Below are 26,340 nucleotides of genomic sequence, written 5' to 3' on the forward strand. Positions count from 1 at the left end.
GATTAGTACGCCTCTCATTTAGGAAAAAAGGAAGAGATATGGCTGTGGGTGATTATTACCATTCTTTTGTCTCTCTGATTCTTGAGCGCCCAAATCTACCTACCTACCTACTAATGTTGCAGAATCCTAGTCTGGAAATAATAACAGTGAAATGCACGACTGAAATAAAAAAGTCTAACTGAAACCAAGGTGCACTTTTTTGTCATTGATGGAAAAATAAATTGGTGGGACACAGTGCTAAGGATTCTGGCACCTCTGGTGTTACTTAGAGTAGGGGGAAAATTGCATGTGTGTTAGATAAGATGAAGTGGTTGCAATGTTTTATTATAGCATTAAAATCCGTAATTTTATCACAAACATGCCCTATTGTTTCTTCCATGATGGGTCCTTTCAAGTCTAGTAGAAATTGAAATGGTTGAAGGAGAATATTTGGAATATCTTATATTTTTGAGGTTTATTTTGTTATGGATAGGAAAAATAAATTAATTGAAACATTTATTTTCATTAATCTGTTTAACTTAAAACATGTTTTAAATTCAATTAAAAAGGCTGATCTGTCTTCCTTTATATATTGTCTGCTCAAGGAGTATACAGATTGCACTGATATTCAGTCAAGAGATTGAGACTTATGTTAATTTATAAATGCCAGAGGTATCGATGGGGGGAAACGTGGATGTATATTCCAGTATTTGGAGAGATCGATTGTATCCGTTACTGTATTTTTTTGTGTAGCTTTCTATCTTTTGCCCTTATACGCGTATTACTTGTCATGTTTGCCTGCCATTACATGTAAGGACAGAGATATGTCACATTTCATTCACATCCTTGAGGGAGCTACAGGCAGAGCAGTCACAGAAATCATAGAAGCGGGGCAAGAAAGGTCTTTGAGCAGTCAGTCACCCAGCCCATCCTCCCTGCCTGAGAGCAGAATCACCTATACCTCTGCAGTTCTTGTGATTTCACAGCTTCCCCAGGCATTCTATTCAGAGCTTAAATAGTCTTATTTTTCACTTTTTGTCTAACCTAAATCAGCCTTTATATCACCTAGTCTGTTACTCCTTTATCTGTTTCTAATGGATATGAGGAAATTCTCCTTTTTAGCTGTCCTTCTATATTTGTGGTTGCCATATTTGTCCTTCTTTTTCTGCCTGCTAAGCTAAATAATCCCTTTTCCTTTGAATTTTCTGCTCTCAGATCCAGTTCGTCATTTTGCTCTGGAACCTTTCTAATTGGTTCCCATCTTCTTTGAAATGGCAGATTGGGTACTGCACCGCATCCGAGTGCTATGCTGTAGAAATCGAAATAATGGCTTCATGTATCTCAAAGACAGTACTCCTTTCACGGCTTCCTTTTGTGTTACTCGGGGTCTTTTTTTCTTCTATTTTTTTTTTTCCCTCACCATCATTATACTGTTGAAATATATTTATCATGAAATACATGCTAACATGCAGATATTTTTCTGCATTGCTTTTCTGTACTGCTGCAGATTTAGTCTGATACAATATCTGTGCACTTGATCATTCCTTTTATATGTATGTGTACGATACAGGATTTTTCATCTATTCTTGTTGAATTCCATTCCTTATCTGTCCTTCCTGAACATTCTTCCTTCTTATATTAATATTCTAGCCATGTTTGTTATCCTTTGCTTCTTGAAATAGTGTATAAGCATCTAAGTTACTAAGCAGGTTAACTCCTTGGTCTCCCATTTGTCCCTTCCATGATCTTATTAATAACCTTTCTCCCCTTTTGGTTTGGAGGCAGCTGTCCAAATTGTCAGTGATTATAAATGAGCTTTTGCCACTAGTTCCCATGGAATATAGGAAGCTGTCACTGCAAATTCTGTATGAAATGGATAGGAAGACTAATAAAAGTCCTGTGTTACCAATACAGAAATGAGAGGAGGTTACATGCCCCTAGCCGATAATGTTATCTCTTGGATTGCAAATGTTCTCTCATTGCAGGCAATAGCATTGCAACTGTGTTGTATTATCTTACTTTTGTAATCCAAAAGGAAGTATACATTTATTTTACATTATAAAATGCAAGTAAATGGAATATGACTGAGCTGATGTTATAAGACATATCACAATGTCAAAGCACAGTCCTGAAAATGGAGAAAGACACCTCATTCTAAGAAAAAATGCATTTCAAAGGAACAGGCTCTTCAAGAAGGAAAAACATTGTTGAAAACCTGTTTCACAGATGCCCAGGAGAGGACCTGAATCAAATTGCTGTAAAAATGTATCTTCACAATTTATAAAATATTAATTATAAGCCATTGCAGTCTTAGGACGTAAATTAGAGGAGTCACTGATTTTATTTGTTGCTGCACTATACCTGTACTGATAAAAACCACAAGATTTAAAGATTAAGCAGGACACTTAAAACTAGTGCTTTGCTGCCTTTTTACAAAAGGTCTTCTCATTTTCCAGAAATAAAGCTGATACACTGTTACCTCAGATTAAATTTAGAATATATCTGTTGTAACTGAGGGTGTTATCAGTCTCTGCATGCAATTCTAGAAGAGCTAATGATGTGTAGATCTTAAAACATACCACTGAGCCTCCTGGTGAATTTCTTTGTCAAGTAGCAAAACAAAAGCCACATTTAATTTTATAAAGGCCTAAAAATAACAAGTTGAAATCCCCTTTTGATCCATTTTTGTGGATTTACAAATATGCTGGGCTTTCTGAACCTTAGTGTTGTGTCAGGCTATTATGTCTGAGGCAAACTTCTTGCTGTTGTGGAAGGATGCTGAAGGACAACACATCCAATCACATGTAGCTGCTCCACCTTCCTCATCTGGTTAACCTGTTCTGTCTGGGGGCAAACTGCATCCTGGGGTGCATCAAACCCAGCATAACCAGACGGTCAGAAGAGGTGATTATCCGGCTGTATTCAGCACTGGTGCAGCCTCACCTTGAGTACTGTGTGCAGTTCTGGGCCCCACAGTTTAAGAAGGGCATTAAGGTCCTTCAGCACATCCAGAGGAGGGCAACAAAGCTGGTGAAAGGGCTGGAAGGCACATCCTGTGACAAGTGGCTAATGACTTTGGGCTTGTCTAGTTTGGAGAAAAGGAGGCTGAGGGGCACCCTCACTGCTCTCTACAGCTTCCTGAGGAGGGGAAGTGGAGAGGGAGGTGCTGAGCTCCTCTCCCTGGTATCCAGTGCCAGGACATGGGAGAGTGGTTCAAAGCTGCACCAGGAGAGGTTTAGACTGGACATTAGGAAGCATTTGTTTACAAAGGGGATGGTCAAGTACTGGAACAGGCTTCCTAGAGAGGTGGTCAATGCCCCAAGCCTGTCAGTGTTTAAGAAGCGTTTAGACAATGCCTTTAAGGACATGCTTTAACTTGGTCAGCCCTGAATTGGTCAGGCAGTGAGGCTAGGTTGTTGTAGATCTCTTCCAACTGAAATAGTCTCATCTATTCTGTAAGACATGGTACTCTGTGATGAGCTTGAGCAACCTTAGGCTTGGTATCTGAGACAACTTGTGTATGATATATACAGAAACTACATGCAGCATGCAGAAAAGAATTTGGGGCTGCCTGAGTGGAAGACATAAAGCAGCTCAATCTCGTAGAGAATACCATTGTGCTGGAAGATGGTAACAACCCTGGTACTTACTGCATCTGTTTCCGATGGCTTAAACTGCTTCATGCTGGTACATTATGTTTCAGATGATCAGAATTCATGATTGTATTTCAGGCTTCATAATCGCTACACACCCTCCCCCCCAATCAGTGCATAGCTAAGATAACAAAAATAGAGATTCTTTTAACCCCAGCTGGCAGCCAGGACCACACAGCTGCTTGTGCAGTGCTCCCCTGTCCCCCAGAAGGACAGGGAGAAGAGAGAGAAAAGGAGAGGAAAGGGGAAAAAATTGTGGTTTGAGATCAAGACAGTTTAATAGAAACAATAACAGAAAATAAAAATAACAGTAACAATAATAATGACACATGTCACTCTCACTGCCCAGTGAATGGGCACTGTCCCAAGCAGTGGTCGCTGATTCCCGCCTCCTGGTGGACCCCCATTTATATACTGAGCTTGACATCTATGGTATGGAATATTCCACTACTCTGTCTAAGCTCCTTCTCAGCTTCTATGGGAAGCTGAAAAGAGGTCTTGAAAAAGTATAAACATCACCTGGCAACAACTAAACCAATATGCATTATTGACATTCCTTTCATACCAAATCTGGAACACTGTCGTGGTTTAGGCAACTACTAGAAAGAAAATAAACTCTGTCCCAGCTGAAACCAGGACACCTTCTGATTTTGCCTTTAGTATTTTCACATTTTCAAGTCTCTTTTTTATAGCTAGGTCATCTAGTCTTTTAGAAAATTATTATGAAATCTTTTTTTCTTTTTTTCAAAGATAATGTGATTCTAGAATTTGAAGTGTTTGTGTAGTACCGAACAGTGTGGTCTTTATGATAAAATTGCAAAAGTTAAAAACTGCCAATCTTAAACTGTTAGTCGGGAAGAATGAAGCTTGTAATTGAAAGGTGCTGGTTTAACGCTATTGCTGCTGATTAACCTCAAGGATGGAATACAGAGAACATGCAGACAAATATAAAAGTACTTATTTACCCTGCAGAAATAATTAAAATTTAGATGACACATTGATAATCAGGAACAAAGAAGAGAACAATGAAAACATTTCTTCAAACTGGAAATTCAGAAGGCATTTAGTCTAGATACAGAAGACTAAGCAAAAGCGTACAATTACTGAGTTAGACAATACCTTCATTTTGGGGCATTCCAACACACTATGATGGTAGTGTGTTGGAAAATGGTTTTATAATACCAGGCATTTTAATAAGAGTTATAAGTGATATTCTGTTGCTTCTGCTACACTTTTAATGGAAAAATATGATTTGATTATGCCTGAATTCAAGTAGATTATAATCGATTTATAAATACGAATTTAAAAACTTAGGTAATGTCAGTATTTATTAAGTGATTTAATCAAGAACTGAGCTGGAGTCAATTTCTCTTTTTTTAAGTGCCCTTGTAAAACTGTAAATTTGTGAGATTTTTCTGCCTATGTTTTCTAGTCCTTGTGTTTTGGTTTCCTGGTCATAAAAAATACACATCTAGGAGTTGGCATTCTAGCTACCTGGTTTCATTGGGCTTTCGAATCCCAGTGTTCAATCTTCTCTACTTGCAAAAATATGTATGAAAAATGTAGGTGTAAAAAATTGCAGTGTTAAGCTATTAAAAAGAAGCATAAAGTTTAAGGCTCTTTTGCATAAGTAATCACTCATTCCAGCATAGTTGGTTTGGTTGGGTTTTTTAAAAGAAAATTCAATTAAAAATGGCACATTTAGTCAGTGAAAGCAGTGGGTGGTTTGAGGCAGTATCTGTAGATTTGTCTCAGACATACAAAGGGCCTATTGACCCAGCTCCTTCGATCCTGCAAGTAAAAGTAGCTGAGCTGCACTAAAGCAAAAGTATTTGCCAGACTTCAGAAAACTACAGAGCCAAGTCCTGATATCCCTATGCAGCTTTGTTTCTTTGAATTTGAATCCACTCATTCTTGGTAATTATAAGTGTTTAAGGATCTTCAGCCAACAGAGTTCAATGGATTCCTCCTGCCTATTTTCCCAGGAACTCTTCATCACTGTTTTCAACCAGCAATTCACCTGAATATGGTTGATATGAACAGAAGAAAGCTACTATTCTTTTCCTGCTCAAAGTGCTCAGCGAGATCAGGCATGCCTCTGGCCTCACCAAGGTCAATGTCTTTTAGGACAGGAGAGCGTCATGGAGAAATGGGGATAAGAGGAGAAGGGGCAATGATACACAAAGCTGAAAGTAGTAGGAGGAGGAATGTGTCATTCAAAAAAGGGACCAGCAAAGTGGAAAGAGCCTGTTGGGATGTAAGCGAAAGGCGCAGAAGAGTGGTGGCAGCTCAGAGCTGGAGGGGCCTGTATGGCCAGATGTTTCTTGGGTCGGGGCAATAAGGGTGGAGGGAAAGCACTGAGGATCACTAAGAGATTGTTTAGTATGGCTTTATTTAATAGAATAGTCAAAAATTCCAATCTAAAGATTCGTCCTACGGAATTCCAATGGAGAATCATGTCTGTTGCAGTGTTGTTCAGCTTATAGGGTAAATAGTTTATTTCCATTAATCTGCGTAGGACTTTCTATTGACTATGAGTAACAGTAATATAGCTGAAGAGCCTAATGGAATTTTCAGGTTCTTATCGTTCATATAGTATCAGTCATTTTATAAAACTGAATGATCTGATGTCTAATCTCCCTTCTACCCTTTTAATTAATTGCACCAACCGTTAATTATTCTAGAAGAAAATGATTTGGAATGCATTTTTGTGATCATCTCAATAACTTTCTCTTGGTTAAAAGCTCAACTCAAGGATATTTACCATAGTTAATAATGCTTGGGTGGCCAATTTTATCATAAAAAAGAGCAGTGATTGAAGACTATTTCAGTAAATATTTTAGTAAAAGAGCATTTTAAAATTTATATCTGCTGTAAGTTACATATGCTTACTGATTTATGACTAACGTTAAATTTTGAAGAGGAAGTGACTTTTGTGATAAAAGAAGGAATTTAAAGAGACTTAAGTGTATTTTTAGGATAAAAAAGTGAAAAAAAGAAAACCAAAAAAACCCTACAGAACAATAAACATGAACCCCCCTCAAAAAACCCCAACAAACAAATGCCCCAATTTAACACTTGAAACATTCATACTAACTCTTTCAAATCTATTTCTTCAGAGGTGTCTTTTTGCCTTCCTGTTTATACATTTTGTTCTCATCCTCTGCTTTAATTTTTCCTACTTGGTCTATTTTCACTATTATAACAACAGGCTTCAGTTTTTGCTGCTAGATCCTCCAGCTGATTTTTAACACTGTGAAGATTGGCATGCTTTTCTCAAACTTACCCTTGAAGAAAAAGATTTTAATGTATTTACACGGTGACGATTAAAAAGGCATATGGTCTTGTGGTTTACAGTAAATTAAAGGTGATTTTATCATCAGTGGCATTGCTGTTTTGCAAGTGCATTCTGTTTAAAGTTAGACGTAAAATTGCACAAATAATTGTAAAATTTATTTTTTCAGTATGTAAATTTTTTGCAGTGGCATGGATTGGAAGACAACATCTTTTTTCATAAGTAAAATGCTGTGGTTTCAAATCCAAATAATTGTTTTTATTACTTCTGTCAAGCGCTGTGGATTCAAATGCAAGTAATTGGTTTTAAATTTTTGTCAAGTTCTGTGTGGTTTTTGGTTATATAAAGTTCACCGGGAGTAAACTTTAGGTTTGAGAACTAGGAGGGTTTAAAAAGCTTCTAGAATGTTGTGGTTAGGGCTGGAAAAGAACAGGGCAAGAATTAGTAGACTTTTTAAGGAACTTAATAAAAAGAAGTGAGTTTAGATAGTAAACTTTTCCACCATTGAGTAATGACTGGAGATTTTAAGAACCTCCACAATTTGAGGTTCAAAGAAGTTGGTACACAAATGTAGTGAATGTAGTATTTACATTTGTACATATACATAAATTGTGACTAGTTTAGAGCTGTTTCTGCCTTTACTGTAAGGAGAGATTAGGTGTCCTGATTTATTTTTCATTATTTAGGATTTTTCAGAGGGAGAAGGAAAGGTATAAGGCAGAAAAAAAAGATCCAGTGTGAAGATTTGCATTAAAAACGACTGTATTGCTTTCAAGATCTTGTTTTAATACATGATAGTTATTCGTTCTCATTAATAAGTGTTTAACAGTAATATATGTTTATATTGCAGCATAGTACGATAGATGTAGAAAAAAAGGCTACAGCTGTGGATGTTCTTTTGTTTTGGGTTGTTTTGGGTTTTTTTTAACTGCCGTGTTGTTTTTAATGTCATTGCGTAGGAGAACACTTTGCAGAGCTTGTTTTCTGCTTTAATATTTCATTGACTTTAAATTGCTTATACGTGATTATTGGAGCAACAGCAAAATAAAAGCCTTGTCCAGCAGTGCATTGTACTATAGCATCGTAGCTCTCTGAGTGAACAATATTGAGTCATCTCACCAGTTGTATGCTTTAGATCTATTGGCCATGATCAACAAAAGCTGAGACAAAACAACATGGTGGACCCAGAGTAAATGGCAGGATGCTTCTGAAAGCCCATCCTTCTGTGGGTATGGATGGCTTATTGAGGCAAAGGTCAAAGGATTTCTAAGGTTGTCTGACATAGCGGAGCTCTTTCTCTGTAATGCATTTTCAGAAAATAAAGTGGGCACAATGTTAGGGTAATTTGACCTTCTGGATAACGGAAGGGATAAATTCCCAGACAACTTCTCTATTAACACTCCTGAACGTAAGACATGCACGCTGACTTCTTGTTCTTTTGAATGGAAAAAGGTCTGGAACTTTGGTAGATCCAAATGCCAGTACCATTAATAAGACCTGGCATTGTTCTGCTTCCTCCTGGAAGACAGAAGGTTCACTTTGTTGCTAAGACTTTTGCCCAGATCCATAATTTTTTTCTTCTCTGATGTCTTTCTGGTGTTTCGAAGAAAAATCTATTCTACAGTAGCATTAGCTCTTCTCTTTGGACATTGCATTGAATCTAATGGAAGACCAAAGTACTTTAAAACCTCTGTCCTCAGTGTAAAATAAAAAAAAAAGAAAAAAAGACAAAAAAAAAAAGCATGTACCTGCACCCTTTTTTGTGCTGTATTGGCACCTCTGATGACTTAAGAGTGTTCTTCTGGGTTGGAAGTAATCTTGGGGGAGGACTTACAGTCTGGGAATCTCCTTCCTATTAAGAGTAGTAGGTGAAATAGGTAGAAAGGCCAAGTGCCTTGGGGTTCATGAATCTTGTGATCTTTGCTATATTCTGCTTTAAAAAGAGTGAAAGAAGGTCACTTTCCCCTATAAATATCCTCTGGCAGTACCGTCAGGATAATTCAAGTGCCCCAGTCTGCTGGATGTTCTATGAGCCTGTCTTTCAAATAGGAATTAGACTCCCAGGGATGTAGGCTTACGCAGGTGCCGAGCTGCTGGGCTAGAAGCCAAAGCTGTTCTAGATGTGCCCAGAAAGCAGCCTTTCTAAACCAAACAAGGAGATAGATACCTAAAGAACATAAACACATCACAAAATCAGCAGGTTTTCTGGGTAGCAGTTTTGGATCTGAACACTTGAATTTTTCTAAGGTGACAGATTGCTTAAGGCTTTCTTTGCATCTGATGTTCTGCCCAAAACATTGTGGCATTTCAGAGCAAAAATACCTATTTGTTTAGCTGTTCTGTGTACGCAGGATGCTGGAATTGCATTTAAATAAAGGCTATCATCAAAATGAAAGTTGATCTGACAACCTCTGGAAGGAAGATTTAATAAAGCTAGTCATATTTGTTAAGGTAAATAGGGCTTGATCTCTAACCCCATCTTTACTGAGATAAATTAAAAAAAAAACTTTAAAGACCCAGTAATTTTACATTTTATTCATTTATCTCCCCCTTTTAGTCAGGAACAGGATTGTTACAAAAAAAATTACAGTCAGCTGATATTTCCAAATATCTTGCATATATATGCAATTATTTTCAGCTGGAAGCAAGTCTGTTGTAAAGGCTGGCTGTTTTCACAAGAGCTCTATTCTTATGTAAAGATCAAAGAAGAAGAGGCGAGCTTTCAGTCTTTTCTGGCCACCCTGACATCTACCTCAGGTCCCCAGTGTTTGAAACATGCCCATAGGTAATGGAGATGCTCCTGTACGTAAAGCCCGTTTGCCGTTTGAATGGCAACCAGCCCGACATGCTGCTTCGTGCTAATGCCTGCACAGACCAAATGAGAACAATTGGGCACAGTTAGGCAAATGGGCACAATTAAAAGCCATCTGAATTTGCAATGATATTTATGCGTACAATATTTGACAGTCTCTTATTTCTATTGAAAGTAACCATTTGCCTTCCCATGCTCTGTCATGACATATGCAAGGTATCACAAGAGATCCTGAAGGAGATAGCCATTTCCTATCAGTTGGTGAATTTTCCACTAACTCTTTCATCTGTCAGGCCACTTTCAAGTGTTTTCCAAAGTTTGTGTAATACTATTCGTTTCAAAACAGCCCCCAGATGCGTTAATTAAAGAAAGACCCTTGAGAAATAGGTGCCCAAGTTGCATTAACTACACTGGAAGTCACAGAAGGTGGTTGCCCAGTTCCTTTACCAGTTCTTGACAAGTAACTGTCTGTCATTCTTTTTGCTTGAGGGTTTATATAGGTATATACCTGTTTTTATATATAATATAGAAAAACATAGGCATGCCTCTATGTCTATGTACCGGTCTCTAGCAGTTACTTCTGAATTTGCAAACAATTTGATAGTATTTTGTGAATGTTTTGACCAAAAAGCTCAATTATTGTACAAAGCACTATGAAAAGGCAATTCTGCTTTTGTGGTATATACTAGCATTCAAGTAGAGAAAGACTTTGTTATGGGAAAAAGGCACAAAATTCAGATGAGAGATTTTATTGAATGTAATTGTCAAAGGAAAATAAAGCTGTAATGAGTATTAACACAAGACATCATTTGATATCCCAATTTAGTCTGTGTACAGTTTAGCGAAGTATTACAACCGGTGATAAAATGTGTAGAGAACCATTGGAAAAAAAAATTGCTAGTATAGAGCCGTAAGCCGAACATTTAATATACCTGCAAGCTGTAAGGACACACAGTTTGTGTCTTTACTGCCTTTGATGTATATTTGTTGGTATTTAAGTATATTGAAATTGTTTAAATATAAGGAAAAATGCTGAACATGTGCTTATACCCATTGATTCTACCCACTTACTCTTGCAACGAAGAACATGGCCTGTATTACCTCTCTTTGAATCTTACCTCTCTCCAGGGAGAAATATTTGCATCTGATTTTAGACCTCCTTTCTCTTAAGCTCTGTTAGTGACAGTGTCCCTTCTCCTGCTGTCCCAATAGCAGCCCCCCATACATGGTGGGGAACCTTCTTCTGTGCCCATTTCAGACCGATTTCAGCCTTCTTGAAGGCTGAATGTGCCATTCGAGCTGAGATTTCCCTAATGTCTTGTACACTAGCACTGTGTTCTTTGACTTGGCTGGTACAGTCTCTGCCCAAAATATCCTATTATTTTGTTTGTCTTTCTCACCGTTGTGTTAGATTAGGGCGGAATGGCTAGTTCATAGTCCCCTTGAGTGGTTTTAAGTTGTTTTTAGTGTGTCTGTGGTGTAGACATATGTATCTAAGCTGATCGCCCTGGACACCACCAGTTGTCTCAGAAGCTGCTGGAGATCAAATTAATGGAATCTAAGGCACGATTCATTTAATCTTAAAGAAGATGTCTAACAGGTCAAATGAATCACACCTTAAAATGCTTATTTCTCTTCTCTGGCTGTAAAAAAACCCACCTAGTATGTCAAGTGTAGATTTAGACATTGCAGATACCCAAACTGAGAGAAAAAATCTGACTTGTGATTCAGAATACTTCCCTTTTTTTTTTTTTTGCATTTGTGTCTTCACATTTTCATTTCTTTTCTACTTCACAAGTATATTCTTTTAATGTTATATTTTAAATCTCTGAACAAATCTCTCATCATTGTGTCTTCAGCACAAGGACAGGCATTGAGTTAAACAGAACTAACAGGCTAACAATACATCTTTTTATAGTATCTTTCAGCTTTAAAATATACGTATAAAAAATCTTGTGATTCTGAGGGTGTCTTCTGCAATTTCATTTTCAGAAGATTCAGTTACTGATTGTATTCAGTTACTGATTGTACAAAATAGGAGACTGGGCCTTTTAGTTAAGGATTTCTGGTATCTTCTGAATTACTGGAAAACAGATAAAGTTACGAAAGTCAGTATCTTGCCAGTTTTTCTTTGACAGCACATGATTAATATCCTCTGCTTAGTCTGGAATGACTGTTTTGTCTTTACTTTTCAAATTCATCTTCGCAATTGCAGCTTACAAATTTTATTAAGATCTATAGTGTATTCTAAATTTAAGTTGAGTAAAATCACGTATGGACCTTGTGTTTTCTCTGCTTGGCAACTAGGGCATTTATTTAGAGAGGGAGAATTCTTTTCAGATGACATGCATGCAGTCCAGGTTTCATAGCAAATAACATCCTTAGGCACTTCAGTGCATTATGATTTATATTATCAGCTTAGTATTATCATAGTTCTAGAATTATGAGAAGCAAGTTGTTTTTTTTTTGCATATCCTTTGCAATGCTTTAATTAATATGGGTGGTTCTGTAGGAACTATAGGATAGTACCCATACCATTTTGTATTGAAGTTGCTGATTTTATCATGTGAAGTTGAAAAGAACAGGAATGAAGTTAGATTTACACTGCTGTAAAAGTAGTAGGCTGTAAGACTCCATCCCTCTTCCACAGCACAATATTCCAAATAATGCTCCCACTTATTCTAATACTGCAGATCAGAACATGGATGAATCTCCAGTATAAAACAAAGTGATTCAAGACAGGGCTAATGCATCCTTTAACTTACGTCAATTTTGTGTTTTACGAAGACACACAGACCACACACAGACACCGCTCTGCATGAGCCGGTTATGTCTGTCACTTCTTGTTTATGGTAATGAGTTTGCTTTGGTTTAGTTTGCCAACTTTACTTCTACTCATTAAGTTATGGATAGTTTTAATGAGCCCCATGAAGGTTATTAGGAGCTGAAAATGTATGTAGAATAAAGCAGTAAGAAATGATGCATGGGCTCTTTGCTTTCATGACGTCTCTAACAACATGAAGGTATAAGATGCTTGTAAAATATTTTGAGATCCTTAGATTAAATCTGACTTAACCTAAATTAAAGCATGTGGATTTTATATATGTGATGACATGTATACACTTACAGGTATGTATTGATAGGCAAAGTCCTACAGAAACTGAATGACTCTAGTTGTTGTCCTGGTTCCAGCAGGGATGGGGTTAATTTCCCCCAGGAGCCGGCAGGGGGCGGGTATTCCACCCCACGTGAGCCATGCCCGGGCTATAAGAGGCGCTAGCCATGGTGAGGAGAGCAGTCGCCACTTAGGGGTAGGCTGCGAGGGTGAGGGTCCAGTTGGTGCACTTTGCGGCGGTACTGTAACTGCGTCTTCCTATCCCTTTATCAGTGTTACTGTTTTGTTGTCATCTTCCCTTTTGCTGCTCTGTTAAATTGCACTATTTTAGCCCACGAGTTTTGCCCTGTCGATTTCTTTTTTTCATGGCTGTAGGAGTGGAGCGAGCGGCTGTGTGGTTCTTTGTTGCTGGCTGAGGCCAAACCACGACAGTCGTGAATATTCAGGCCAGTAATTATATACTGTAGGGTTAGTATTCTTGAGATAATACATTATACAAATCCCAATGATGAAATGAAACTTAAAATAACTGAATTAGCACTATAACTTTCGATTTCAGGCTCTTATTTTCTCTGCTACCCAAAGTATGTTTCAGTGGTTAATGACAGTTCCATATCCACAGTTTCTCAAAACACTAGTGTGATACAATATGTGCTGCAAAGAGCTACACTTAAAGAAGTATTGCTGGTCAGTCCCAAAAAAATGAGTCGGGGTCCTTTCTCTTCTCTCTGTTACCTTCTCCTTATCTGCAAATCCATGTCCACCACTTAATCACTGCTACTGCAGTAGTAGAAAGTAGTATCGGCTCCAGCCAGTCTTTCACTTCATTCTTCTGCTGTTCTGATCCCTGATTTCCATACAAGTCACTGAGAGAACTTTTGTGAGAAGATTCACATTAATCACCCAGTAAGCTTAAATATCTGAAAAAAAGAGTTCCACCTTCCTTTTCTTCCTCTCTAAGGTCTAACAGTTGCATACAAAAATTACCTCAATTCACGAGCCTACCTTGGTTACAATTCCAAGAGCCTTCTGCATGACTTGAGCTAGCTAATTAAAATTCTCATTAAAGTCTGAGCCATTGAAGCAAAGAGCCAATATATCATTTCTCTCCACTTTACAGTTTATATATTTTCAGCATCTAATAGCCTTCATAGGGATCATTGCATTCATTCATAAGGCTGTAAGTAGTTATATTCTGGCCCATATTTCCAAAAATGTCCCTTATATTTGGCATAATTGCAATGTTCTGGACTCATAAAGCCCATCCAACGAAGTCCTCAGTGTACATGCACTGGTGGTTTCTCTTCAGTTAGTTAGTTAAGATGTAAATTTTCCAGTCACTGAAGATACCTGCTTTTGACTGTTTAGCCCCAGCTTCTGATGCAAGTGTTCGCAGGATTCTTCTCTGATGTCTCAAAAGTTGTAAGGCCCCTTCTATTGTGTCAGATTAGGAACATGGGGCTCTTCCTTGCCTATATTGCTCTTTGAGGGGCACCACTTCTTCCAGACATCTCAGCACAAAACCTGTTTTTGTCTGGTGTTGACAAGGTATACTTGCAAATAGCTACCCCTAAGTTTTTATATTAAACAGATAAAAGTTAAGCATACGTATATACAAATATATGTTGTTTGCTTTTGTGTGTATCAGTGTGGGAAGATATGTAGTCTAGAGAAGTGTATATAAATGTGTCTCCATGAAGAGTGTAATCAGAGGAACAATTTCTTATTTTTAGATGCTAACTCAAGGTAAATAGTGGAAATTATTTCTTTTGTCCCCTTTGACCTCCATGGACTTCCAACCATATCTGCACAGAGAACTGTAACAGTTGTAGTGAGAAAGGAATGTGATTCACACTGAAAACAGCTGTAAATCTTCAGTTTAGACTTCTTAGTGCTGCGCCTAACCATTCTGATGGACAACACTTCATTAATATGCATAGATGCTCCTCAGAGTATAGTGACCTCCAAACTAAAGAAAAACTGGTCTGACTTCAGCTATATCTTACTGTCCTTTTTATTTTTAATATGTTTCTATGTTTAATGGATTAACGAGTGGATTGGAAGGTGTAGTGAAGCTGAAGCTGGTTTTTAATCAAATATTTTCACTTCTTTTCAGTATACATCTGCTCTGACCTATGATGCTGTTCAAGTGATGACAGAAGCTTTCCGTAATTTGCGTAAACAGAGGATTGAGATCTCCAGAAGAGGAAATGCTGGAGATTGTCTTGCAAATCCAGCTGTACCCTGGGGTCATGGTGTAGAAATAGAAAGGGCATTGAAACAGGTAGCTTCCCCGGAGTGAATGCTGGGATGAGTGCATGTGTGAAATTATCTATAAATACTTGAAAAGAACCTTCCAGTCTTCTAACATGCCTGGATATTGCTGGGAGTAATGTGGACATGAACTCCTCAGGAACGCTTCTCATATTAAGATAATATATTGCGTACAGAAAAGAGTCTAAACTAAATATTTTTAGAATATCAGTAATCATTTATGGAAATACAAAATGCATTTTCTAAAAAGAAACTTAATTCTAGCGCTTTCATCTTTGTCTGTATAGGTTCAGGTGGAAGGTCTGACAGGGAATATAAAGTTTGATCAGAATGGAAAGAGAATCAATTTTACAATAAACATCATGGAACTCAAAAGTACTGGTCCTCGGAAGGTAATTTGAATTGTCTTACAGTGTCTTTAAAGGTTTTACCATGCTAAGCAGCGGATTAAGGTAGGTAATGAAACGCTATAGATGATTAATAAAGTATGAGTTGTGATGATATTTACTCGTAGGTGTATCTAAAATGGTCTTGCAGAACAAAGTAAAAATGTGTATTATTTCTTTCTAACAAATACAAGGGTTTTTTTCTGGTAAGTACTACATAAGAGTATTTTCCTTTCAGTTTTGTGGATTAAACTTCTTGCTTTCTGTTCTGAGTTGCTAAATATGAGCCAGTATTTGGGGAAATGCGCTTGTGAATGACAAATGGTGAATACAGCTTTTCAGTGATGTTTCTTTAAATGTGATTATCTTTCTGCTCTAATTCCAAACCTTTCAGGAAAATCCAGTTTCTCATGTCTTCCTGATCTGGAGTATTTTATACCCTTTTTCATCCTACAGTGTGTGATGTTGATACTAAAACCTGTGAAAATATGAATGAAAATGGTACATGTGTATTAGACAAATGAATGTGAACAAATGTCATTAGTTCAATATTTTTACTATTTGTTATAGTATTTAAATACATAAATAGAAATATTTACACTGGTAAATCCATAGCTAAAATAGTTGTCTGTGAGCATAAATCGAGGGCATAGTAATAACATGCTTTACCTTTTCTCTGAAAGTTCATATTCACTGGTGTCTGTGCATCCTGTAAACTCTCTTTAGATTGGATATTGGAGTGAAGTGGACAAAATGGTTGTGAATCCTCTTGATGGCCCTCTTGGAAATGAATCTTCAGGACTAGAGAATAAGACTATTATTGTCACCACTATTTTGGTAATTAACCTCATATTTTGTCAAAAGGCAGTCTGTCCTACAGTGATTTGTTTCTCATCATTATGTTAAATATACTGTCTTTTTATTATTTGAGGTTGTGACCTGTTGCATATTATGGATACATAAATAAAATCTGGAAATTAAGGAAATAAATGTGATTCGGTATTCAGTTTTGTTCTGTAGAAGAGAAACGGTCGTTGATTGAACATCCTAGAAAGTTAAAATTTTTAGATCTGAAAGTGGAAATAAATACCTGCTTTCAAAGGAGAGGAACTTGTCTGAGAGGCAGAACCATAGTGTTAGTTTTAGAGAAAGGAACTTGCCAAACAGCAAAGAGACTTGTTCTTATGCTTCAAGATTGTAGCTACCCTAGGTTGGTGAAGTGCAAAATAAAACACGAGAAGATGTATTGTAGTTGTCTAGAAAATAACGTTATGTACTGTCATAGAACAGCATTTTTCTGTAAGTTACATTACTTCTTTACCAGTTTGGACAAGTCACAAACTAGCATATATTTCACTGGATGCAGGAATAGTTCAGTAACAACTGAGCAAAGAGGAGATACATTACTTTAATATGACTTGTGGCTCATCACCAGTTTTGCTGATGATAGAACTTTAGTGCATAGTTATAGATATCTTACCTGTTGTTTGTGTAGTAATTCAATAAAGATACAGCCTAGAGAGCCTGAAGTGTTTTCCCAGGGAGGGATGTGGTTGTGAAGTAGGAAGGAATTTTCTTGTGTTAAGACAGCAACAGAAGCAACTAAATACCTTTGCCTTCTTCCATCCAAACTGTGTGAGAGAAAGAAACTGATTTTGGGACTTACTTTTTCTTCTCTGAATGCCTAACTCCTGTTAACATTCATGGTCATTATTAACATACTGCTGGGAATCACTATACCTGTAAGTATTGTTATTTATGTATGACTGGAGAATACAGCTTTTACATTTGTTAAGGACATGTCACATTAATAATTAACATATACATGGCATGTATGATGCAAATATTATCTTCCCTCTTCTTTTCACATGAAAAAGGAAACATACTAATCTGTGAAGTGCACAACTGATACATCTGTCTCTTTACCAAGTAGCTAAGGCAAGTTCTTTCTGTGCAGGAGTCCCCATACGTCATGATGAAGAAAAATCATGAAATGCTTGAAGGAAATGATCGATATGAGGGCTATTGTGTGGACTTAGCTACAGAAATTGCTAAACACTGTGGATTCAAATATAAGCTCACAATTGTTGGGGATGGCAAGTATGGGGCAAGGGATGCAGACACGAAAATCTGGAATGGGATGGTTGGAGAACTTGTTTATGGGGTAAGAAAATCTTTTCTAATAAAGCCATTAAAGATGACTGATGGAAGGAGTGGGATTTGGTTTAATTTTCTCCGTAGAGTGGAGGAAAATCATCTAATACCTTTGATAGAGAATTAGTAACTTGTACTGGCATGAAAAATTTTGAAAATAAAATATGGAATTAAATTTTAAATGCAAATGAAATTGGAGGGAAGTGACTTCTGACCAGGTGAAAGGCAATGTACTTAACTAACACTTTTAAATGTGATATACTTTTAAAAGGGCATGTGTAAAAAGGGAAGCATGGAAAATGCCAACCATATGGTTATATGCATTTCAGTAAGAAGAGTTTCAACTAAAAATTCCTGAAATTCTCCATAGGGTGTTCTTGGTGAAAAAAATGTTGCCGGTGTCTCTGCTGTCCTATTTCCCATTTGTGAAATGCAATAGAAACTAAACCATTCTTTTCTCTGATCGTTGTATTAGCTGTTACTTGCTTTTTTTCTTCCTTTACAGAAAGCCGATATTGCAATTGCTCCATTAACTATAACATTGGTGAGAGAAGAAGTGATTGACTTCTCAAAGCCCTTTATGAGCCTGGGAATATCAATAATGATCAAGAAGCCTCAGAAGTCCAAGCCAGGAGTGTTTTCATTTCTTGATCCATTAGCATATGAAATCTGGATGTGCATTGTTTTTGCCTACATTGGGGTCAGTGTAGTTTTATTCCTGGTCAGCAGATTTAGTCCATACGAGTGGCACACTGAGGAATTTGAAGATGGAAGAGAAACGCAAACTAATGAATCAACTAATGAATTTGGGATATTTAATAGTCTCTGGTTTTCCCTGGGTGCCTTTATGCAGCAAGGATGCGATATTTCGCCAAGGTTGGTTACTCGCCCATTTCAACTTTGTGCATTTTTGGTCTCGGCCATCTCAGCCAGAGGAGGTTCATGGTGCATATATTTTCACTCTCAGAAATAAATTAATTGGTATGTTTCTGCCTCCCTAAAATCACAAAAGTCCTTGAAATAAAAGCAATTGTCTGTGACATAGGGTCAAGATGTATTTGATCGATATTGTCTCAACGTCGATCATACGTTTGCCAAGTGAAGTTATATACACCGTGCAGAGACTGTAAAATGCATAAGGTTCAAGTCATTCCATGCCTTCTTGGAGGGGTACCGTGTTTTTGCTGCATATTCCCATTTTACAGTTGACAGTGCCTATGGTTCACAACAACTGTAATGGGAAAAAAGGGTAACATACTCGTCACGAATGACACAGGCAGCACTTTCCATCTAAAACTGACTACATATCATAACACTGTTATTAACCTGCTGTTTTTTTACAGGAGAGCCTTGAATGGAAATAAAACTCATGTGATGGCTTCAATTTTATGTGAATAGTTGTAAAACACTGCTGGTTTTCCATGGCCTAGTTTTAGAAGAGTCACAAAGGAAATCGCTAAAATGGATGTGAAGGTCCAGCTTATAAATGCTTAATCCCTCATGGATTTTCACCTACTTTATTAGGGACAACTGTAAAGCACTTACGTTAATTCCTTTGCAGCTCATTAAATATTCTATTTCCCTGGTGCACAAGTGGTTTTAGCCTTGATTCAGCAAAGTGGTAAGTAGGTAGGTAAATAACTACTTGCTGCTTGAAGGAACTATAGTAACAAGTGAAATAGGGCAACTGGGTTTAAGGAAATAAAATCAGAAGACCTACCTAATTATACTAGGCAATTTCGCTTTCTTCTAAACATCCTAAAGTAAGACGGGGAACGGGTCAATTTCCATTGAGTCTAGTGGTCAGTGTGCAAAATAAATCACACAAAGGGACCATTTCTTAGGTGTAAGTCATGCATCCCAAAAGGCAACAGCAGGTTTTCAAGTTGTTCTGCTGCAGAAATAGCAGAGCATTTACTGTGGGAGAACTTTAGCAATTCTCTGTAAAGGCTGGGATATCACAGGGAGATGTGCCAACCTTTACAATGAAAGGTGCAATGGATTTGTTATATAACACAATAAGAGTTGTATACAAGAAACAAGACAGTGAAGAGAGAGCAAATTGTTTCAGGTCATGAGAAGCTGTGTTAATTTCAGTCCTGTGAGGTTTTATATCGATTACACACTTCACAGGTTTAGTTGTCTGCAGAGTCCCCTGTTAGCTACAAAATTATTTTTATTGAATCAAGGCCATAGTAGAATAACGATCTTTTTTTTTAATTGTTATTTTACTGGCTATTAAAGAATGACAGTTGTTGTGCACAGTTTGATAACTTTTCAAAGGTAATGTAAGAATAGTGATAGTAAATGGTCATCATTAAAAGGTGCATGAAACCTGAATCATTTTGGAGAGTCACGATTTAGTTTCAGTGAAGTGTTTAACAGCACTTTATTTCATTGCAAACATTTTTGAGGAAAGCGATTAGTTTGTATATTATCTGTTTATTATAAAAATAGAAAAGGGCTGAAACCACCTCAGTTATTTTTGTTCTTGCACTAAAACTATTGCTATGGAATTTGAACTCCCCACAAATGAATCAGAGTAGATATGAAAAGAAATATCTTCAGGCATCAGCAAAGTATCTTTGTGAAGTTAAATTTTGCACTATTGCTACTATCATTTCTTTAATAAAAATGACAACCGCTGTAAGAATTGTAGAGTAGACAAATAGCTAGGGCTCCCTGACTTTGAAATAGAAGGTGGTGCTGAGTAAGACTGGACCACCTGGAAACTGGTCTGCAATAGCAATGTCCATGTTGCCATCAGGGGTAGCACAGAAACAATGGAGTAGAATAGAATAGAATAATATATTATAAGATAACGATAACTTACAGCAAAGTTATCCTCATCTTTTTGGGGATGTGAGTGTACCCTCAGTACTACCATATGATACGTTTGTAAGTATCATATTTGTTTGTAAGTATTTATGACACAAAAATTTAGGTAGTTGTGCACAGAAATTCTTATTTTAATATTTAATGATCTGATTAATGAGGTGCTTGTAAAGTGTGGGTTCACACTAGCATATAATTATCAATCCTTGAAACTTTTTGAAATGTACATAAAAAATGATTTATTTAACTGGGACAGACCTTATGGGAAAATTTTGAATGCAAATGACACCCAGAAAAATTTTACTTGTAAAATGACATGTGGGAGCATAATGTCTGAATTGGCATTGAGCTTGCTCTTTTTTTACAAAGTTGGTGGCAACTTTGCCACAGATCATGGGCTTTTGAAGATTATTATCATTTATAAAAGGTGTCATCACAATCTAAAATGCCATACAATCACCAGTTATTGAATATACATTTTCAGAGATTTTAGCTTGCAAATATGTTTTTAGCATATAATTCAATCTTTTAATTGTGGGATTATTACTCAGATGACCCGCCCATGTCCAAATAAGTACGTAATACTGTTTCAAAGGTGACAGAAAGCATGTTTGCAGAATACATCTCAATTTAGAAGGAACTTGTGATAATTTCTTTTCTTTGGTCCTTTTAATAGCATATTCTGGACCTTATCTGACTGGATTTTCATGTAGTAGAGTGAATTAGTGAGTCTCTTCTGACATGGAATAAATCTTTTAATATCTCAATTATCACAGAGATTTTATACAATAGCACTTAGTAAAAATAATTTGTCCAGAATTGGTTCTGTTTATTTTTGTTCCCAGTTTAATAAATCAGCTTTGCATAACTATCATGTTTAAATGTATATATATATCTCTATATATATCTTTACAAATGTTTTGTTAGAACTGGTTTGAAGTCTCATTCACAATACAGTAGGCTGGGTGAGTGATCTGTAATTTATTTACTTAATAGATAGAGGAGACACATCAAGACATACCTAAGCTACTGCAACGCCTTAGTACTAGACTTTCAACTACATGCACATTTCTGCCAAATAATTAAGCATATCTGCAAAGATTATGTACCCCTTCTATAATGTCTTGTTTGGAAAAAAAGTAGTAAGTAATTTCAAAGTTTAAAGGATCATAAAAAAAATGTCAAGTTTGACAATAATGGCAATATCAATATTCTGTTAGTTTTCTAGTATTGAAAATAGTTGAATTTCTCTAGTTGTGTACTCTATACTGTTTTATATATTTTCTTGAGTTCTCTTTTCTTCTCTCTTCTTGAGCAGGAGATGCAAAACAAAGATCCGTAAGAGCCCACCTGCTGCAGTTAAAAACTTCAGATTATTATTATTTAGAAATATACTTTCTTCGCCATTTTTCTGTGTTATCACCGATTGTTTCATGTTCAGTCCTCAGTTTGTTAAATGCTTGTATCGTTCAAAAGTGTGTGCACTTTTTAGTTTATCGATATTCCCTGGGCCAGTTTTTATTGCAAATAATGCTATTTGTTTCTCAGTATAGATCGTCCACAGCAGAATAAGCCATCGTTTTGTGGAAAACAGTCTTTGTCTGAATGTCTTAGGAAAATAAGCAAGCTAGAGGCACTTAATTTTTAAGGGCATACTGGTTTATTTGAAAGCACTGTTTCACCGATTTTGTTTGATCCTTTTCATAATATCACACAAATTCACTTCAGAGGGAACGACAAGCTTATGTGTTAAATATAGCACATTATGATGGGAGCAGTTTCCTTTCAGGGTGTTCAGAACTTTGAAGAACTGGATCACTAAATTCTCCCTAAAGTAAACTCTGAAGTCCTGATTTCGACAAAGTCCAGGAGATGTAGTGGAGTATGCCTTGATTTCCCATCTGATTAGTAGACAGAGCTGTGCCATGAGATAGATGGCCTGAAATGCTTCCCTGTAATATAATGCATCATTTGCATAAAAGTGATAACGTGTTCCTTTTTAGGACTTTCATTTCACTTTACAAATCCATTTCATACTTGTTATTAGATCCCTGTCTGGGCGCATTGTTGGAGGTGTGTGGTGGTTCTTTACCCTCATCATAATCTCATCCTACACGGCTAACTTAGCTGCCTTCCTGACGGTTGAGAGGATGGTGTCTCCCATTGAAAGTGCAGAGGATCTTTCCAAGCAAACAGAAATTGCTTACGGGACATTAGATTCTGGCTCCACTAAAGAGTTTTTTAGGGTAAGAATTTCTACTTTTCAGATTTCTGTTTCATTTTAAATAGATCTTCACTCATGTAAATGTGTTTTCCCTAGGCTTTATAAAAGGTTGTTATAAAAATGTGATATGTGCAGCCTGACTTGCAAGTATAAGTGTTTTTGTTTATTCATTATCATTTAATTTTATTATCTGTATATAAATCTAAGGGTCATGTTATGACTATGCAAAGCAAAAGTGACTACAAGGAATTGCCTAAAAAGTATTCCACTGTAAAGTAAAAAACAAGGTATGTTCAGACAAGGGAGTTGATGTCGCTTATCTAAGCTGTAAGACAGGAGCTAACAATTACAAACAAGGCTATTTAATAGCTCTGCTGCATTTTAGGTAGCCTTGCAGTGAATAGGGAACATGGGTTCACGGTCATGTTCTAATAAGTGTTTCACAAGATTTTTCGAGCTTGCAGATGGGGAATCGGATACAACCTTGCTGGCTGCTGTAGCAAATCCATGCCTGCTTTAAAAACGGTTACTATTTACATTTGCATTACAGTAATGCCTTGGAAGCCTGTCAGTCCTCACCTTCTACCTCTGTGTATTTCGGTTTAAAAAATGCATGAGGCTTCCAATGTGTGAGTCTCAGGCTGCCCTTGAGACACCAGCTGACATGGTGAAACCCATCCAGCAAATAAGTGAGACAATCGGTCTGCTGGGAAAACCACTGCGACTCTTTTGCCTTGTCTGTGTGCTCTGTGTGTCTCTCCCTGTAAGACGGAAGTGGATCTGAAGTGCTACAAATACAAAAAACCTGTTGTTTTCATGGTTTTTCAATGGATAAGAATAGTGTTAGGTTTAAAGAAAGCGTATTTTAAAATAGTCATAAATATTACATTTACATTTCAAACTAGCCTGCCATGAAAGGGAAGAGTAACAAGTTCTTACAAATCTTTTTTATGTACTGTATAGTTAGAGCAGTAACTGCTAGATTATGGTTTTCACTGGATCCTGTAATGCATACATAACTGGTAACATACTAAATAGGAACCATACATGTTTCAACTGTAGAAAAGCATTATTTTCCGATTTTGATGATAGGTCCAGTAATAAAACCTGCTGCTAATTGCGCTCCTGTTGGCTAAACCAAAACTAACATCAGGTGTGTAAGCTAGTAAAAATGAGATGGGGTTTGGGCCAAGTGTTTCAAGCATTTAGAAGCATACAAGCACGTGTTTCTGGTTTTGTGAGCATAAACCTTTTAGATCATGGCTATACTGGGGATTGAATGTGAACTAACAGTAGGTCAGGTCAGTTCTTTTGAATAGTTTCTCTAGAGATTTTTAGGCTTTCTTTTAAAACAAAAAATGTTTGTATGTGCATGCATCCGTATGTAGTTTTTCTACTCCTAGCACACATATACATCTTTCCAATTATGGCTTTACACAAGTAGTATTTCTGGTGATTACCTGAGCATTAGTAACTTTTGTAATAATCGGGTGGAGTCTTTGTGAGGGCATATTCTTCACCTTTTGTTAAGTTAGCTTTGGCTCTGCACAAACAAGGCTATAATGATCTCTGTTAGTTTCTTCTCAGCAGTTTCTGTCACAAACAAGTTGGTGCGTTATGTATAATTCTTGCAGTTTGAAGAACCCACAACAATTTATTGTTGTTTAGGCAGTTATTCTCTCACCTGATGGCCCCTCCCTGCCCGGGAAGGGGAATCGGGAAAAAAAAACGAAGGAAACACGGGGGTTGAAATACAAACAGATTTAATAGAATAAGACTAGGGAATTAACATTAATAACACTAAAGAACCAGTATTATTCCCTATGCAAATGTAAAATACAGAAGGATTTTACTCAGCCAGTTCTATCAGCAGGCAGGAAGCTGTGCACTCCCAGCGGTGCACAGCAAATGTCAGAGACTGCGAGCGCGGTGGCTTCGGGAGGAAGGGAAGGCCTCAGGGGTCCGGCACTTGGGCAAGAAGTTCTCAGGATGGCAGCCATCAAGGGAGAGAGAGTACTTCTCAGCGCACTTTCTAATTTATAGTGAATGTGATGTTCATGGTATGAAATAGCCCTGTTGGCCAGCTTGGGTCAAGTGCCCGGGTCTCGCTCCACCTTGTCCCTGCACCTGGCGAGGTCAAAAACACTGAGACCTTGAAGCCCACATCCCATAGCTGTGGGCTATGGGATCCATACACATCCCATAAAGTAAATGTTTCACAAATTTGGATGCTAGAGTCTTCTAAAAGTGCAGTTATCCCAGGTATTAGAAGAGAAATTAGTCCGGCGTTGCTCAGACTAGAACAGTAATGCAACTTCTTAGCCTGATGGCTCTATTTGCTGAAAATCACTTTAACTTGCCCAGTTATTTTTCAAGAAATAACAGCAATCAGAATTTCCTTCTAGAAGACCTGAAACTCAAGTTTTAAGAATGAAACAGGCTTTGTTGAAGGCAATGTGAAAGCAGTCTCTAGCACTAAGGAGACTAAAATTTCCCCCACAGTATTTCTGTATGGTGACTGGATTGGAGTGGACGTGTGATTTTGATATGACCTGAAATTAGGACTCAAATTCTTTCAACAGCTGGAAACAACTTGAGTATTTTTCTAGCACAAAACTAAAATGGACTTGCTTTTTCTCTGTCACTGTCATGTATTAAAAGAAACATTTGGGTTTTTTTCACAGTCTGTTTTCTCTTCAAGAAGTGGCATTATTTGCAAGTTTCTTTTCCATTGGTGGAGTGTGCACTGGACCTAAATGTAGAGCCCCAGTTCCTGGAACAGCACAAAATTAGGGATTGTTGTATACTGGGGATGAGAACAGTAAACTGAATTTTCTTTGCTACTAAAACATGTTTTTGATAATACTTTACACAAGTGAAAAAAGAGGTGCTTTTCAGCATTTTCCAAAAAGGAATTCTCAGCAATGAGCTAAATGGTGGAAGTTAGCTGAAAAGTCCTATCCTGAATATATGTATGCAGTGTTCATTGAAAGAGGTGAGTTCAAGTCTTTGTCCAGCTTCTATGACTGCTTAAATGACATGAACTTGTTGAGATGTTACACTAGCTTGGGTATGTCAGGGTTGTCACGTTAGCTTGTTCTCTGTTTTCTTTTAGGGTTCTAGTCTTTCAGCCACCTACGGTGGGTACATACTAGTTCATGTCTGCAATGCCTGTGGCCAGATATAGGTTAGAAAAACCCAGGTGGGGGAACGATGGTGGCTCACCACGCACCCTACAGACAGTACAGGAGTAGGTGTACGAACTAGTCCATGTTACTTGACTTGGAGATAACAGCCTTGGCACTTAGGACAAGAGATGCATTTTCGCCTATTTTAGGTACATACTCCCTACTTTTAAAGGTAGTACAGACTAGTAGGGCATATTCTTGCCAACAGTGAGTATAGCATCACTTGGCACTGAATCAAGAAACATAACTGAGAAAAATGGATGAAAAGGCATCGTACTCTAGTGTTCCTAGTGCTGATTTAAGATGAGAAGCAGAAGCTTAGTACATCCTGTGTAGAAAGTATCAGTGCAGAAATAATGGATTTAACAGCATTTTAAAAAGAAAAAAGAAAAAGGTAATGACAGAGCTTTGCAAAGCAGTAAACA

At 37.2% G+C, this 26,340-nt stretch overlaps 1 protein-coding gene across 1 annotated transcript in view; it reads left to right on the top strand.

Annotated features, from left to right (window-relative positions):
* Nucleotides 1-26,340, top strand: part of GRIA2 (glutamate receptor, ionotropic, AMPA 2) — a 55,253-nt gene that overhangs the window by 13,739 nt on the left and 15,174 nt on the right. The window contains exons 6-11 of the mRNA XM_009893771.1: nucleotides 14,971-15,138; nucleotides 15,416-15,520; nucleotides 16,241-16,351; nucleotides 17,472-17,678; nucleotides 18,174-18,544; nucleotides 22,551-22,749. Coding sequence (XP_009892073.1) covers nucleotides 14,971-15,138; nucleotides 15,416-15,520; nucleotides 16,241-16,351; nucleotides 17,472-17,678; nucleotides 18,174-18,544; nucleotides 22,551-22,749 — 1,161 coding nt within the window. The remainder of the gene's footprint in view (nucleotides 1-14,970; nucleotides 15,139-15,415; nucleotides 15,521-16,240; nucleotides 16,352-17,471; nucleotides 17,679-18,173; nucleotides 18,545-22,550; nucleotides 22,750-26,340) is intronic.

The sequence above is a fragment of the Charadrius vociferus genome, unplaced genomic scaffold (genome assembly GCF_000708025.1).
Source record: "Charadrius vociferus isolate BGI_N301 unplaced genomic scaffold, ASM70802v2 scaffold59, whole genome shotgun sequence".
Taxonomy (NCBI): Eukaryota; Metazoa; Chordata; class Aves; order Charadriiformes; family Charadriidae; genus Charadrius; species Charadrius vociferus.